The 17055-nt window shown below is 38.1% G+C and overlaps 3 protein-coding genes across 4 annotated transcripts; 2 read left to right on the top strand and 1 right to left on the bottom strand.

Moving 5' to 3' along the window:
* LOC137730129 (tryptophan synthase alpha chain-like) lies at window positions 1-3584 on the top strand. Its single transcript, XM_068469191.1, has 9 exons — window positions 1-330; window positions 1180-1324; window positions 1438-1503; window positions 1900-2008; window positions 2151-2227; window positions 2346-2423; window positions 2748-2825; window positions 3048-3107; window positions 3309-3584. Exons 1-9 carry the CDS (start codon window positions 134-136, stop codon window positions 3441-3443), a joined length of 945 nt encoding a protein of 314 aa, XP_068325292.1. The 5' UTR covers window positions 1-133; the 3' UTR covers window positions 3444-3584.
* Window positions 3585-3730: 146 nt separating this feature from the next.
* LOC137730130 (light-inducible protein CPRF2-like) lies at window positions 3731-6765 on the top strand. Of its 2 annotated transcripts, none has more exons than XM_068469193.1 (6): window positions 3731-4386; window positions 4493-4592; window positions 4757-4967; window positions 5593-5668; window positions 5791-5916; window positions 6052-6765. In XM_068469193.1, exons 1-6 carry the CDS (start codon window positions 3982-3984, stop codon window positions 6553-6555), a joined length of 1422 nt encoding a protein of 473 aa, XP_068325294.1. In that variant the 5' UTR covers window positions 3731-3981; the 3' UTR covers window positions 6556-6765. The 2 variants fall into 2 exon arrangements, with proteins under 2 accessions (XP_068325294.1, XP_068325293.1); XM_068469192.1 differs by having other exon boundaries at window positions 3735-4401; window positions 6052-6741.
* A 31-nt stretch (window positions 6766-6796) lies between these two features.
* LOC137730131 (histone acetyltransferase GCN5) lies at window positions 6797-11384 on the bottom strand. Its single transcript, XM_068469194.1, has 13 exons — window positions 10615-11384; window positions 10426-10490; window positions 10097-10177; window positions 9885-9956; window positions 9571-9739; window positions 9343-9386; window positions 8976-9075; window positions 8741-8809; window positions 8493-8547; window positions 8203-8315; window positions 7593-7686; window positions 7124-7265; window positions 6797-7045 (listed from the first exon to the last, which is right to left on the bottom strand). The coding sequence occupies exons 1-13, from the start codon at window positions 11194-11196 to the stop codon at window positions 6979-6981; spliced, it is 1653 nt and encodes a 550-aa protein (XP_068325295.1). The 5' UTR covers window positions 11197-11384; the 3' UTR covers window positions 6797-6978.
* Window positions 11385-17055: the final 5671 nt, after the last annotated feature.

Here is a 17055-nt window from a genome sequence, read left to right on the forward strand (position 1 = left end):
GGTTGAGACAATTGTATAAGATAAAGAAGGGATCAATGGCGAGTTGAAGAGTTCGGACCAAAGTGCACAGCCACACGAGCAGACAAAGGCTACTGAAAACCCTACAAAACCCTCTCACTGGTGTGTATACTGAATGGCGGCTGCTTCTTCTCTGAAATCTGCGGCTGGGTTTCTCCAACTGAAGAAACCACAAAATCCTTTGCTTTTTAGCTCTCCCAATCAAGTATCCACCATTTCGACCAAGAAGTTTGCTCCAATGGCTTCTCTTATTGCCACCCCAGTCGTCAGCCTCTCCCAGACTTTCATAAATTTGAAGGATCAGGGAAAGGTAAGCAATTTTTGGGCATCTGGGGTTAGGAGATTTCGATTGCATTGTTGAAAAGTTTCGTCGTTTGGTGTGCTTGTTATGCTTGGTTGTTCTTTCATTTGAATCCATGTTGAAAAATTTGCAGAACACGCGGATTTTCGTGGCTTTCTATGCACAATGAAAGCTGGGTTTTGAAATTTTCATCATCTGGTGTGCCCTTTTCTGCAGTTTTGTTCTTTCATTTGAATCCCTGTTGATAAATTTGCAGAACCCACCAAATCTCATGGCTTTGTTTGCCCAATGAAATCTGGGTTTACAAAGTTTCATGATTCGGTGTGCTTGTTCTGCATGTTTTGTTCTTTCATTTGAATCCCCGTTGAAAAACTGGCAAAACCGACCAAATTCACGGTTTTCTATGCCCAATGAAGGCTGCCAAATTCTTTGTAACTCTTAGTCGGGTCTTAATCACCTGCCAAAGTGCACCTTTTTCTTACCTCTCTTGGTGCTCTTGGCATTGCCATGTTCTTAATTATTCAATTTCCCCTTCATATGATGGCCGCATTTCCAATTAGGGTCGGGGAAGAGATGCTGACTGATGAGACGTTGCTTGGTTCTTGTTCTTGAGAACGTTTTGGCCTTGACCAAAATATTCTGCATGTTACTAGTATTGACAAAGTTGTTATTGACATTCCTTTATATTAATCAGTCACAAGTTATGTTTGTGGTTATTTGTTCTGCATGCTTCAGACTGGATAGACATTGGAAAGTTGGTTTTCTTAACTAAATTTCATCTTCGGACTAGTACTGGGAGTTGTGGCTGATTTCAGATGAAATGAGTTACTCTGTCAAAATTTGTTGTACTAATGATTGCCTTCCTTTGAAGGTTGCATTTATCCTGGTGATCCTGACCTTTCAATCACGGCAGAAGCATTGAAGGTGCTTGATTCTTGTGGATCGGACATAATCGAATTAGGCGTGCCATATTCTGATCCATTAGCAGATGGTCCAGTTATACAGGTTTGATATGTTTTTTGCTTGTATTGTATACTTAGGCATGTTCTTTTTACAATTTATGTTCAAAAGGTTCCTGTTTTGTATCCTCCACTTACTAGTGTGGTATTATTTCTTAGGCTGCAGCCACCAGTTCCTTGGCAAGAGGGACCAATCTCAATGCAATTATTTCAATGTTGAAGGAGGTATATTTATGTGCAATGTTAAAACAACTTGATATTTTGTTGATTTTGTATCTCAAAAAAGTACGTTAGATTTATTTCTGTAACTAAGACTACCAACGAAACATGGATTGCTGAAACCCATGAAATATGCTGATTATAAGCATCCAAGTAATTCTCATATTACCATACCATGTATCTCTATGTGGGATGTAGGAATAAGAATTCATATCAAAACAATAGCATATTCTCCCATGACATTTCTTACTTAATGAATCTACGAATGATATACATACAGACATCTTGAAGTTGTTGCTAGAGGGGGTATAACAAATTTGTGTACAGTTCTTGTTTCACGTTGTCACCTGTCTCTTTCTCCATCAAACTAATCTTATTATATTAATATTGTTGAATGGACAGGTGATTCCCCAATTGTCTTGCCCAATTGCTCTGTTTACATACTATAACCCAATTTTGAAGCGTGGGATTCCTGAGTTCATGTCCACCATCAAAGACGTTGGTGTACATGGTAATGTATAAGCACTTGCTCTATAATGTATCTGAATATCATAATTAGTTCTGTTTATCCTTTGTCAGCTTGATTTAGTCTTAAAATAGTCTATATATCTTATAGGAATATGACTAGAATCCTATTTCATTTTGGCTTGTAGGGCTTGTGGTTCCGGATGTTCCATTGGAGGAAACAGAAATTTTAAGAAAGGAAGCTGCGAAAAATAATATTGAATTGGTTTGTTTCTTAGTTTTTATCCCTGCACTATTTTTGGATTTTGTAAATAAGTTCAAATTATTTATTCATACGTTTGGATGTAATTGTAATACTTCCGATCCGCTTGTATGATTTACAGGTATTACTAACAACACCCACTACTCCAATTGATCGAATGAAGGCCATTGCCGAAGCTTCAGAAGGATTTCTGTACCTGGTAAGAATAGCATGTATTCTTGGTACTTTATATTCTATATAGGTTTAAGAATCTTTTGAGTTATGCCCAATTTTCCAGAATTATCATTCAGCTTAGAAAATGAAGCTATTGGATACATGCTATACTGGTGTCATGAAAGTGGATGCTAAATGTGGCTTTTGTTAAAGAACTTTATTTTTCGGAGAGATAATCTCCTATCAATAACAAGTTGGCAAGTTGTGTTCTCTTCACAGACATTTTGTTTATGCAAATTCTTTGGTCTGTATCTTGGGGTGAGTATGACATTGCTAATTGCAATTGATTGTTCGTTGTTTCGAGCTATAGGTGAGCTCGATCGGAGTTACTGGTGCCCGAGCATCTGTGAATGAACGAGTTCCTGCTCTTTTAAAGGAAATTAAAGAGGTTTGTCTTCTGAACCAGTTCTACGGTCTACCAATGTAGATTTTTATTTTTTTATTTTTTTGAATTAGGTTGTATAATTAGGTGCTAGAATTGAACTGAATGTCTTTTAAAGTGTTTAGGCTTCAATACCAAATGGAGCTAGAAAACAGTATGCAGTTGACATGATCCCACTTCAACTAACATGTTTGTCTTGCATAATCACGCTTACCTTTTATGCGACAGACAACAAAAAAGCCTGTTGCAGTTGGTTTCGGCATCTCAAAGCCCGAACACGCGAAACAGGTCAGTAGTTTAACCTAACTCATAATGCCTCACACCTACACCTACACCCTCAGTGGGCTACTTTACGCTCCCTGCTAACATCCTATCGTCCCCTTACCCTTTCTAGAATTCGGCCTGCTTCCAATCAAAAGAATATCAGAATGTCTATCGTTGCTAAACGTCTAACCTCAATCGAGATACTTTTTCGCGTGTGTTGTACAGGTAGCAGGGTGGGGAGCCGACGGCGTCATCGTTGGTAGTGCGATGGTGAAGCTGTTGGGCGAAGCGAAAACTCCCGAGGAAGGGTTGAAGGAACTAGCAACCTTCACCAAGTCTTTGAAATCTGCACTCCTCTGAAGACATTTTATGCGATTTTTCTTCTTATTGTTGCAAGTGCGTTACATTCGAAGCATGTAATCCCCGCATGATGTGAAAATCTTACCATTCTAGTTTCAAAAGTGCGTTGTAAAAAGTACAAGATGGAAGCCCTTTTATCCTCTCAATTTAATTTCTCCAAAAAAAGGAGTTCTTAAAAAATAACAATCTTTTCAACTTTACATGGGACCCATCCATGTGGATCCCCACTTTCATGTTTCACATTTGTTCTTCATGTCTCTTGACTCGTGGGTTTCCTCCGATCAGCCTAAAATTGGCCCTTATCCTCTGCTGCACAGGCCACCACGTCAATTATTCAACACACGACACGTGGCAAATACATACAAATGAACGCCGGCCGTCAGAAAAAGTCCCCGTGCATAATTATCATGCTGTACCGTACACCACCAGAATATTCCTCCATTTTGTCCGAAGTCCGATATATAAACACACGAAAGTTCGCTTCTTGTCGACGAAAACAACAAAAATCGGATATTTCGGACACGCACGCGCGCAGAGTATGCATTCTGTATTCACCGCGGACGACTCCTCCGATCCGTTTTGGGCGCTGTCGTCGCCGGCGGCGGACATGAATCGGAGCGCGTCGGAGTGGGCCTTCGAGCAGTTCCTCGACGAGTTCTCCACGCCGGCCGCCACTCCTCGGCAATCGGTCGCCGAGCAATTTCCCGTCTCTTCCGCCGCTTCCTGTTCCGTCGCGTCTCAGTCGTCGACGTCGAAGCGCGACGATGTGGACGAAGAGGTAGTTGAGATCAAGAAGCCCGATCGTCATCGTCAACAGCCACCACCTCAGCAGCTCAATCATCCTCCGCCGCCGACGGTGTTGGATCCAGCTCCGAAGGCTCCGGTTAACTCGGACCAGTACCGCGAATTTCTTAAGAACCGGCTCGATCTGGCTTGCGCAGCAGTAGCTCTCTCTCGCGTATCTCTCTCTCACATCATTTTTTTTTTAATTTGATTTTTTTTTTTTTAATTTTTAATTTTTTTTTTTTCATTGATGAATGTGATTGCAGGCATCGTCTTTGACGCCTGTGGATTTGGGTAATCTAGCCGAGAATCAATCGCCCGTGTCGAAGCCTTCACAATTAGCCCCTACTCGATCGCTTGATAAAGGTTTGTCATTGGCTCATTGCTTGCTTAGGTGCTTAATATGCAATGATTTAGTTGTTTAATTTCGTAATTTGGGAATTTTTTCATAGCATTTCTCTGAGATATGTAAATGATTCTTATATTTGTGTCTAACATTTGAAAACCCATTTGATTTGAGCTATTGCTAGATTCTGGTAATGGTTTGCCAGTGACACAAAATGAAGCTGACGCTAGCCCGCTTGGCGTTTCGGCTTTACCTGCTGCTCAGAGGAGAACTCCGGTGCTGAGTAAGCAAACAACAAGTGGATCATCGAAAGAGGACTCGGATGATGATGATCTCGAAGGAGACATTGAGATTAATGAGAACATGGATCCTTCTGATGTGAAACGTGCTAGGAGGTAACCCATTTCTTTGCTTGTGTTCATTTTGCTTGCCTACTTTTTGAACTAATTAGGCAGTTTAATTTGATATCTTGGTGTAATGTTTTGGTTATTTCATCGGTCTCCAAGTAATAGTAGGTGTTTAGGCTTAATTGACACGAGTTATGATTTTTCTACAACAATTGCTATATGAAGGGCATCGACACATTGATTGCCTTCTTGATGGATGATTTGTTATTATGGGTTCTGTGTGCAAGGATGAGTAGTTGCTATTTGGCTTAATTAACCTGAATTATAGTATCTCCACAATAATCGATATGCGAAGGGCATCAACACATTGATTGCCTTCGTGATGGATGATGGTTAGTATGAGCCCTGTATGCACGAAAGATGAGTAGAAAGTTTAAAACTTTAGTTTGTCCAAACAGAAGTTCGTTTTTTTTTATTTTAGTAGAGAATTTAGAGCAAGTGCCTACCTGCTTTGGAACCAGTGATTCTTGAAGCAAAATGATCTGATTTGGAAGGAGGGAAATGTTTCCTGTCTACTGAACTTTCACCTGATGAATTTGTTTGACAACGGGTTACCATATTGCTAAATCCAAAAACTTTGCCCTTTATCCATTGACATGTTAATGGTGCTCAGGATGCTGTCCAATCGAGAGTCAGCTAGACGCTCAAGGAGGAGAAAACAAGCCCAAATGAGTGAACTTGAGACACAGGTGGTGCTCCTTGTTTCAAATTATGAATTAGTAATAACAACCATAGTCTTTTCTTGATATATCCCATAATCGTTTTTTGTACATAGACACCATTATGAAGTTATATGTTTGCTTTCATTCAGGTTGGTCAGCTAAGAGTTGAACACTCTGGGCTGTTAAAACGTCTCACTGATGTGAACCAAAAATATGATAATGCCGCTGTTGACAACAGAATATTAAGGGCTGATATTGAGACGTTAAGAGCAAAGGTTAACAGCTAAGACATTCTGCGTTTTCAGATTTTGTTTTCGTTTGCATGTTTTTTTTCTTTAAATACCCTGTATACTGTTAATTCAGTTTTCTTATTGATTCAAGGTGATATGTATTTGAAAAAACAAAATCAGGTGAAAATGGCAGAAGAATCTGTGAAGAGAGTGACGGGGATCAACCCGCTACTTCTAGCCATGTCAAATGTAGCTAACGCAGGCATGCCATCAGTGAACAACCCAATGAATGCATCTACAAATGCTGCTGTGCCAATGCAACCGAACTCCAACCACCTCTTTCACCCGGGAGTTCCTAGTATGACCACAACTCCTCTGCATCACCAGAGATTGGACACTGGCTTTCACGCGAACCCCCCAATCTCTCTGGTTAGGAACCGACAGAGTAATGTTGGCCAACCAGTTGTCGCTGGAAGCAACATGACTCAAAACTCTTCAATTCCGCACACAGGCAACATAGATCACATGCCGCAGCAGCAGCCGCAGCCGCAGCAGCCACGGCCACAGCAGCAACAGCAGCAGCCACGGCCGCAGCAGCAGCAGCAGCAGCCACAGCCAGGAGTGGGTGAAGCATTGCCGGGATGGGACCCTCAGCTCCCTCACGCCGTCCCAAAGAATAAGTAGAACTGAATGTGGGGGCCTTCCTAATTTGCAGGACAGAGGGATAAACGGCTGATTGAATATGTATTTATTAGTGGGATTTATACTTTGGCCCTTTGTTTTCGTACAGTTTAAATTTCAATTCCGTAAGTGTTCATGTTTTAGAATTTGCCGTAAATAATCTTTTTCTTGTCAAACTTTGTGTGCCACGGCCCACGACCATGTTTCAATTAGACAAGAATTACCACCGCAAAAGACTTGTTGCTCAAGTAATTAAGAACATTTCGATTGCTCCTCCCACCAATACTTGAGTGTATCAACAAACGTTCAATCTACAACACATTGTCTTCTATTCCTAAGAAAATTTTGCAACAATCGGAACATAAAGTAAAAACCAACATGAAACATAACGGCATGGGCTTACAATTAAAAATAAAATAAAATTCACTACTGAATTTTGGCACCACCACCTTGGAGACCTACCTGAACTTTACTTTGAAAATGGGCTTCCAGCCTGAAAGGAGTTGATTGAAATCAGAAACAAGCATAGAAAAGAACGAAAATGGGGAGGGACGTGGACGCACAGCCATACCTTGTTGCGCATTTGTAGTAAATGGTGTCCGGGGAGTTGTAGGTGCGTGCATTTGCAAACATCCTCTTGGCATCTGCAACAAACATCTCGAATGTTACATAATACTGCTCCGACTCTACCCTCTTTGACATCGTCCTCAGATCTGCATCATATTAAATATCCGTTAAAAGCTTTGAATATTTGATACGATATGCACAATTACAAACATCTAACTCAACTTTGTGCCGACTTTTGAAGTACATTTAAGAAGTCTTGGCAATTTCACTACTCAGGATGTCAACGACAATGTGCAGATTATGACCAAGCTATTATCGAAACTAGATTTTTCAGAAATCAAATCTTCAAAGTATGGTTTCCATGAAGGCACATGGAGCAAGTTCAGACACAATGCAACTACATAGTGCAGAAGACATTTAAACCATGTTCTTTGCAGGTCGCTGAAATTAATTAAAGAAATTGTCCTTCTTACCCATAGGATCTTTTATGATGTCATAATAATCAGGAACATCACGTGCATCGACTGGTTCCTTGAAAGGCCAGGCATCAGCATGTTCATGCATACTCTGCGCATATGAAAATTTCTATGGTAAGAAGGCATTTGATACTGACAGCAGGATATAGGGTTAAAAATATTAAAGTCGACTATATAAATTAAAGTTAAAATAAATTACAATATTCATATGCGTCTTCTATCCATACCGACAAAATAGTCAATACACCTCAAATGGCTGCCTGCCATACATTGTATTTTGCGTATTGCATACAATGATACAAACTCATATTGCTTCCGCCCCCTGGAAAGGCACTTTGCTTTAAGAGACTTAGATGGTATTCTATTGCAAGTGCAGAACCGAAGCATATATTTTCTATGTAGTCCTTCATGCTTTGTGGAGTTTCCATATATTTAAATTGAATATAAGGAAACATCTGATTCATTTCTCAAATTAAAAGGCATGCAAGTGAAAAATGCATAGCAACATATGATAGGATCAAACTATTGTAAAAAGAAAATGACAAGCTCACTATTCTCCATGATAAAAAACTAAAGGCAACTGGAAAAGAAGAGCGAAGAGATTAACCTTTAGAAGTGATCGCATGAATGCAGTCAAATTCTTCCTGGCACTGTCTGTGGAACTACTCAAAGTTACAAAGCGTGAATGTCCCCATTGATCCGGGGTCCACCCAGCCTCCCCTATTACCAAAATGTTCCATAAAATTCAGATTACCCATTCAACTTCACCAACAGAACTTAAACACAAGGTGAGGTTGGAATGAAGTTACAGCTTTCTTTATGACTGATCACAAGTCGCAGCTTGAATGACTGATTAAGGAAATAAAAAAACTAGTTAAGCAAAGTTATAGAACTTACTCAAGCCAGGGATTTCCTCGGCCTTGATAATTTTTTTAGGTATACCAGCTTCTTTCTGGATAAATAAATACGTGATCAGAACTAAGTTGTAGACATTGAAATACTGATTGATCATAACAGTTAATGAACAACGAAAGGAACCACTGTGATACCATATTCTGACAGGCTATGTCGAATACTAAAAAATTTAAAGAAACCACTGGAAACAAATGGCATAATCTTCAAAATCTAGGATACTGTTATGTTACCTTTTGAAACTCCATGCCAGGATAAACAATGTGGCAGTTTGAAAGCTCTTTTATCTTTTCATCTATCGCCTACCATAAAACCAAAACAAGAAGACAGTTAGATTGTAGTAAATACACCTTGGTTCAATACTCTATACATGATTTATTGATTTGGCATCTATCAAGACATATTTTTACATGGAAACCAATTTAAACTTTAATATGAAAATCTAAAATCTATTGAACTGACTCTTACCTGCCTCTGACGACGAATCATAGTGGATAAGTCGGTGTATGGAAGCTTTGGGTCAATTCTGCATTCCATTAGGATTCCTCCATCGTAATCTTTTATATAGCTGCAGATAACAATAAAACGTTGAGCAAATTTCAAAACTGAATTTTTTTTTTCACATTAAGTAAGAACATAAATCTGGCAGTGCATCATATACTGGTAAGGGCCACCATCTCACAAGTTCATTTGTTTGTTTTATCTTTCCCCTTGTTTTGGTAGTGATTTTAGTCTCAAGGGTAAGAACTTGAAGCATACAAAGGACCTAAGAAACCCAGATCTGAAAAACAAAATTGACAGTCTTTGAACAACAAGAGTTGTGTGCAAAACATACCCATGCCATCGGTCTTTCTCCAAGTGAATCTCTTTTGTGAAGCCCTACAAGTAAATACGCCTTAGTGCAGTTCCTTTACTAGATCCACTCCATAACTCAGGAGCACAAAAATGAAAAAACATTTGAATAAGTGTTGAAAAAAATGTCAAAAACTGGCACTATTAGTTTATACAGAAAGAATCAGTAGAAAACCTAAAAGGTGATTACACAAACAATGGAGAACAATACCTGTTTAATAAAGTAGCCAACAGCATTATTGTCAGCATAAGTCAGGAAATGGGTTAGGCCGTCCTCGTCCCGTGCATGCTGTTTTAAGTGATTCATCAGTCTAGTACCATAACCTTTAACTTGTTCATCAGCTGTGATTGCACAAAAGGCTATCTCTCCAAACCTTTGACTGAAATAGAGGAAAAGGGTGTTGGTAACAGGGTAAATAAAGTATGTCATAGATGAAGACTCAACTATGTACTGAAGAATGTGAAGAAAAAAAAAAAAAAAAATGCCAACACATGAATATACAGATGATAAAATACAAATTTAACCTGATATATGGTCGATATGTTATGCCACCGACAACATGATTACGCCTGATAACCATAACTGATTTATGACTTCTGCCATTTCAGAAACCATAAAAGAAATTAGATTCAATCAGATGCGTGACAAAGGGTTATGTTTCACATCCCAAATGATATAAACCACGGTACCCGAATCACTTATTCCATGTGCTTGAAAGATGAGCTAATAGTATTACCTATCCATAACAAGTCGGACAATGTACTCCTTTGGCATGTTTGGTAGTTGCCTGGCAAATATGTTCTTCAATCCTACCAACCTGAGAAAAACCAAAAACAGCGGTCTAAATCAAGCTCCGTACCCGCATTGTTAAACAATTTCATAACAAACTGTTTAAGCAGAATCGGTTTCATTTTTTCATTTTCTTTTTGTATTTCATTCAGCATTGTGGCGTTTTAGGATTCATACAGCCGACTCCACTTAGTGGGATAAAGCTTTGTTGTTGTTTCGTTCAGCATTGTTAAACCATGAAAGATCAGAAATGAAAGTTCCATCAGAGACAAATACCAAATCATATGCTGATCAATACCATCATTCGAAAGGCACACAAACTTGAGCCTCCCTGCTTCCTCCTAAAACATCAAATTCGAAAACACAATTTTGATTCCAAATTCAATTTTATTTCGTACGAATTCACATTCCTCAATTTCATAAAATAAAAAGTAATTATAAAAAAATTAATTCAGAGAAGCTTACCTCTCTCTTCAAACTCTCTTCTCTAGCACTGTAAGCTCCACTGGTCTGTATATTCTCAGTGAAGATCTTAGAGGCGTCCTCCTTCACCACGATCCCCGGAACCGGCCCTGCGGCCGCGGTGGTCCCCGAGGCACCGGCTCCGGCGGGGGCGCCGCCTTCTTTCGCGCCATCCGAAGGCTCATTCTTGACCGTCGCGTTCTCAATTTTGAGTTTAGAGTTGCGCGCCACAGCAGAACCCCCGCTGTTATCGAGGCGCGCAGCCGTGAAGTTTCGCATGGAGGAGTCGTTGTCGAAGTCCTCCTCATCGTCGTCGACCAGAGCGTCGGACTCATCGTCCGAGTCGGAATCGGCGCCGCCGCCGCGAGCAGAAATGCTCTCGAGGTCGTCGTTGGACGTCAACGCGCCGTCGCGAGTGTCGGCCGAGAAGGAAGAGGGAGGGAACGGCGGCGCGTGATCCTCGGACGCGAGCTTGCGCTTGTGGATCGATGAGGTGGCCGAGGCCGAGGCCGAGTGCGACGGGGACGGGGTCTGCGAGCTCCGCGAACGGTTCGACGCGGCGAGGTGCGAGGAGTGCGTGTCCATTTGGATCGAGTCGGTGAGTTGACTCGGAACGAGTTGAGGGTTTTGCGGGGGCGGAACTGGTGGGTTTACAATAGTTTGGGTTCGCACCGAAAATGTGGATGAGAAGGGCAATCACGTGCCATTGTCCTGCTACCCGGAGACTGACTGCAACGGCGTCGTTGCACCGGATAAAGATTGAGCCCAAGCTGGACAAAGTTCGGGCCAGTGAACCCGAACAAGTTTGTGTTGAGGCGTTACCCAATATTAAAATTGGCCCGAACTTTCTTTATAAAAAAAACAATTTTATTTTATCCTCTTTTACCAACACACGCTAGTATACTACAGGTTATTAATATTATCTTCACTTGTAAATAATATGTATCATATTGCTTATGCTCTCTGTTGATACTATCAATGTGAGTGTCGTTATTCTTCCTTGATAATCTTTGTTCGATATACTGAATTCAAATGAAGGCCATTTTAATCAAATAAAAGTAATAGTAGGTGAGATACATGTTGAGAGAGGGTTGTAAATGGTGATATCCTAAGAGAACTACTAAAGCCGACTTCTCAAAAACAATTTAGGTTTGCGATTAGATTGAACAAATAAAAAGATAATCTAGATCTAAATTAAAAAGAAAATGTGTAGGATAGGGGAAATGGGTGTGCAAAAATCAACCATTTTTGCAGGGGTTGAAAGCTCTTCTTATATTAAAAGTTGAATTTTCTTGGTTTGTAACTCCAAGCAAACACATTACCACTAATTTCAGCCACCTTTATACTACATTTAATTAATGTCATCTCCAACCAACGGTTGTATAGACCACTTTTAACCCTAATTTGTGCAAAAGTTGCCTTCAGCCAAAGGCCAAAATAAACGCCCCAAAAAGAATCAAGGCTAAGATTAACCAAGGGCTATATAGAGCAAGCACTCAAACCTCTCGGTGGGCCCCAACATGTGCATGCCAAGTCAAGATGAAAAGATTTAGCCTTGCGTAAATGGAGATGAAGAATATTTAAGCCTATATAGTCTTAATTATTCTTTATTAAAATAAAAGGTTAAGGGCTAAAACATAGCCAAGGGCTAGGTTTAGCCTTATGTGACGTGATTGGAGATGACCTAACAATAAGATAGAAACCAACTGACTTTTAGTAGGAAAACAATAATATGTGGTATTGGAATATGTCTACCTAGTATAATTCATTTATGTGTTATAGTATTGATGGACGACATGATTGATAATTCCCTTTAAAGGTAATACAATCCATACATATTCATGCATATGATACCACATAAACTGATTATACCACATGACAATACATTAGTACTAAACATCCAACGTCGAAAAGAAAAGTATTACCAGAAAAATTATAAGTTCAAATCCCCCATGTATAGAAGGGCCCTTAATAATTAGCACTATTAAGTTTACAAAATAAAATGCCCAAATAAAACAAGCCCGAAAGCTCAAGAGTTCTGACCAAGCCGAAATAAAGTACTGAAAATAAAATAGTTCTAAAAAGAAACATGCAGCCCCTCACGACTCCAGTTAAGCTTGAGTACCAACAGAAACCAAGATTTCATTAATAAAAGAAAATTGAAATGACATATAGCTAGAAACTGTATATATAATTAGGAGAAATTAGATTTTCATCTTTCCTTTTCTATTCCATTGATTAAAATCCTATTCATTTTTAATTTTTGATCAAGGTTCTTGGGTATTAATAACATTATTAATTATTTCAATAATAAATTGTTTTTTTAATTTCTAAATATATTCATTTAATGTTAAAAATGTTACAATTAGTATATTTATATTTATGACTATATTTTTTATCATATATTTTTAGTTTTAGTTTGTATCCATTTTTAATTTGTAATTCTTTTTAAATTTGTACCAATTTTCTTTTCAGTTTTAATTTGTACCCATATATTAATTTCTTTTTGTGCCCATATTTTTTAACGTTTATTTGTATTTGTACTCATATATTTTTTTTATTTGTACTTTTTATTTTGCTAAATGTACCCATGCAAATTATATGTACCCATTCATGTAAAACTTTTTAATCATAAAATGTACTCATTCTTAAATATACTAATTTGTTATATGTAAAATGTACAATTTTTTATATAAAATCTATTCAATTATTTTCTAATTCATTTTTAAACTTATATGGGTACATTCTTTTTTCTTTGATTTTAAAATGTATATATGTCAAGTTTAATCAAAGAAATTGACTAATGTTATTAAGCCTAATATCTTTTCTTTTTCTTTTTTTCTTTTTTTTTGTGATTTTGAGAATGTACCCATATTTTGATACAATTAATTTTTTGGTTAATTTTGATGAATGTACCCATGTTTATATATATACACACACACGCAATAGTATATTTATATTTTAATATTTTTAATCTCACAAATTATGGTTTTTTTATATTTAAAATCTCATTTATATAAAAAATTAAAATTTCTAATTTTTAATTTAAAAAATATTGTAACGTATATAGAAATAAATTATCACATTAATTTCAGAGACATTAATTAAAAATTAAAAACCAATAAGATTTCAGTTAAAGAATATTCATAACTAAGGACTGCATCCAAAGTATCTCAAAACTTGATCTTTCTCAACCCATCTAACGCAGTAGGTTCATCCTCTCCCACCCTTCAAGAAATCATGCACCACTCTGATGATTTGATTTTAGAGTAATGTTGTTCAAATCATGTTTTTGTACTACATTTTCATATCACCTTACATGACATTTGATGTAGACAATCATATCATTTAAATTAATCAGACTTTTAAATTTAATTCATTATTTAATAAACTGATAATTAAAAAAACTAGTTAATTAAATGATGATTGTGGTATACGAGGAGTCTTTCTTTTTTTTTTTCTTGAATTTTGCAAATTTTTAAAATAATATGACTGTTTATGCCACATGATATAGAAATATAATATAAAAATATGATATAAATAACATTACTCTTGATTTTAATCAATTTGTGCTCACAAATTTCTCATATCCAATTCTTCTGAGCCTATCCTTTTTCTATGCTGACTTTAATCAATTTGCGAGCTCGGTGGAGGAGCTGGAGCCAAAGAAACCTTCTACAAAAATCTTTGAATCGATGCCGAATTTCCAAAGTTTATCGAGATCCAAGCCGTTGGCTTTAAGGAGGGTGATGGATTCTGGGACATGGGGGTCGGCTTCCTCTTCAAAACCCCGGAAGTCGAACTCCCAGATGCCGCTGACGTCGCCGCTTTCGTCGAATAGGGTGATACCGCGGTGGAATCGGGGACTGAAATGGGGACGAAGTCGATCTCGCTTGATTTCACCTACGAAATAGGGACGAAAGCATCGAGTTTTTCTCAGGCATTTCCTCGAACAACTTGCCTACTTCCACCATAGGCATTCTGAGAGCTTAAATTCTACTTCTGAGTTCTCTCTCTCTCTCTTGAGGGATGAGGCTCTGTTGGGGTTTTTCACTAAGGATTGCTGGGTATTTTTTTTCAAGTTTTTGAGTTTTGATTTTTGGGTTTTTGCTATTTTATCTTGGGCCTTTGGATTCTGTACCCAAAACCCGTATATTTTCAGATCCAATTAGTCTCTCTCAAGTTTTTGAAATTGAAATAAAATAGTATATGAGGTATGAAAGTGAAATTTTTTAAAAATGTTGTATGAGTTTGTAATAAATCTCAAATCTAAAGTGGTAAAGTGTAATTTACCCTTTAATTTTTGTATCCGACATGTTTAAATTATTTATGGAAGGTCATTTATTCAGTTACATTATCATAACTTTGTTGGTAAAGTGTAATTTACCCTTTAATTTTTGTCAAATTACCAAAAGGCAACTCCAGTCCCAATCCTTGAGAATTCTAAAAGCTTCAAAGCCAAAAGAAAACTTTGAACTTAGGGATTCTGAAGTGTCCAACACCGACACAACTCTTGGGACACTAGTGGCCTAAAAAACCAGGCTCAGAACAAACTCTCTCAACCAAAGCTGGCAACCTATCTAAAGCATCCGGAAGAACAAATACATGGAGAAACTCGACGACTGGTTTGACTCCATATTTTAAGGAAGCTTTAAGACTTTGAAGTCGTCAAAGGCACTCACAAATTGGTTCTCATAGCTTCCCATGAAGGGTGCTTTGACTGATGATTTCCTACTTCCAATTGTATGTTTCTGATGGATCAAACTGGCCATCCCGATACTAAAGTCCTTTGAAGTATCATGCATCTCCGAATATGAGTCTGGTTGAGGAATCAATTGAGTTTGGAGGAAAAACTTATTTGATAAGGCCCTTAGTCTCATTTTCTGCCCCCACGAATCGACTTGGATCTCGCTTCTTCAACCTTGGTCTTAAATCGACTTGGTTTTGAAGTTGCTGAGATCTTGAAAACCATAAAAGCAAAGATAGCCCTACAAGTCCACAAGGTAAGCTAGATCAGGTATATAGAAAAATGTGGGGATACACACACACAAACACACACACACACACACACACACATATATGTAGCTCAAATCTACGGGAGAAATCAACATGCCTGAGGAATTAAGTTGACGAGAGAGAAGCACTCAAAGACCGAGACTCTCAGACAGCTGCTGCTAGAAAATCTGTTTGGCAAATGAGGGTGACATATTACATGTATATATAGTGCTAGAGGCTTCCTCTTCCAAGGGTTTAATTGGAATTTAACTCTTTCTCACCAACTCATCCGAAGACACCAGCACTAAAACGCTCATTCGAGTTAAAAGAAGCTCTTTCATATCAGATCCATTTTGGATGCTAAGTGTCATTAGTAGTAGTAACCTAGTAGTTCATAGCCATGTCATAAAGTCTATGACATGTGCACATCTTGGACATGCAGGTTTTATTTTTATGTTTATCTTTTTTATACAACAATATGTCTATACGAAGTGAATCAGTTCGCATAATATAAGGTATAGACACAATCTTCTTCTTGAGCTTCTCTATAATGAAATGTCGATCAACCTCCACACGTTTTGTGCTATCATGCTACACCGGATTATCAGCTATATCTCTTGCTGACTTGTTATCACAATATTGTATCATGGTCTCCTTTGGCTTGAACCCAAGACCCCAAAGAAGTTTTCGAAGCCAAAGAATTTGACAAATGTCGTGGGCCATGCCCTTATACTTAGCCTCAACTGAAGACCGTGATACCACCTTCTGTTTTTTACTTCGCCATGTAACCAAATTTCCTCATACGAAAGTAAAATACCCAGAAGTAGATCTTTTATCATTGACATTTCTTGCCTAATTAGCACCTGTGAACCCCTCAATCGTCAAATGCCTGTGCTTCCCATACAGAACTCATTTTCCTGGCGCAGACTTCAAATATGTTAGGATACGCATAACAGCAGCCATATGATCCATACTCGGTGAATGCATAAACTGACTTACTACACTTACAACATAGGCGATATCTGGACGTGTATGAGCCAAATAAATTAGTCTTCCTACAAGTCTTTGATATCTCTCTTTATCACCTGACTTTTGATTTGGATCCAAACACAGATGATGCTTTTCAACAATAGGAGTGTCTACCGGCTTACACCTCAGCATACTAGTTTCTTTTAATAAATCTAGAATATACTTACGTTGAGACAAGAAAATACCTTTTGAAGAGTGAGCAACTTCAACCCCAAGAAAATACTTCAAGTCTCTTAGGTTTTTCATTTCGAACTCGGCTGCCAGATTATTTTGTAACTTCAAGATCTCATTACGATCATCTCCAGTGATAATCATGTCATCTACATAGATGATTAGGGCTGTCACTTTACCTTGTCTTCGTTTAACAAACAATGTGTGATCAGAATGACTCTGACGATACCCATTCTTTTTCATAACTTG

The sequence above is a fragment of the Pyrus communis genome, chromosome 3 (genome assembly GCF_963583255.1).
Source record: "Pyrus communis chromosome 3, drPyrComm1.1, whole genome shotgun sequence".
NCBI lineage: Eukaryota > Viridiplantae > Streptophyta > Magnoliopsida > Rosales > Rosaceae > Pyrus > Pyrus communis.

What these genes read in the sequence shown, in the direction of transcription:
- LOC137730129 (XM_068469191.1), top strand. Translation starts at nt 134, where the DNA reads ATGGCGGCTGCTTCTTCTCTGAAATCTGCGGCTGGGTTTCTCCAACTG. An exon ending in TTGAAGGATCAGGGAAAGGT is followed by an intron (nt 331 to 1,179) that starts AAGCAATTTTTG and finishes CTAATGATTGCC; the next exon opens with TTCCTTTGAAGGTTGCATTT. An exon ending in AGCCCGAACACGCGAAACAG is followed by an intron (nt 3,108 to 3,308) that starts GTCAGTAGTTTA and finishes TGTGTTGTACAG; the next exon opens with GTAGCAGGGTGGGGAGCCGA.
- LOC137730130 (XM_068469192.1), top strand. Translation starts at nt 3,982, where the DNA reads ATGCATTCTGTATTCACCGCGGACGACTCCTCCGATCCGTTTTGGGCG. An exon ending in GATGTGAAACGTGCTAGGAG is followed by an intron (nt 4,968 to 5,592) that starts GTAACCCATTTC and finishes AATGGTGCTCAG; the next exon opens with GATGCTGTCCAATCGAGAGT. An exon ending in TGAGTGAACTTGAGACACAG is followed by an intron (nt 5,669 to 5,790) that starts GTGGTGCTCCTT and finishes GCTTTCATTCAG; the next exon opens with GTTGGTCAGCTAAGAGTTGA.
- LOC137730131 (XM_068469194.1), bottom strand. Translation starts at nt 11,196, where the DNA reads ATGGACACGCACTCCTCGCACCTCGCCGCGTCGAACCGTTCGCGGAGC. An exon ending in TGATTCGTCGTCAGAGGCAG is followed by an intron (nt 8,810 to 8,975) that starts GTAAGAGTCAGT and finishes GTTTTATGGTAG; the next exon opens with GCGATAGATGAAAAGATAAA. An exon ending in TCATGCGATCACTTCTAAAG is followed by an intron (nt 7,687 to 8,202) that starts GTTAATCTCTTC and finishes TCATATGCGCAG; the next exon opens with AGTATGCATGAACATGCTGA.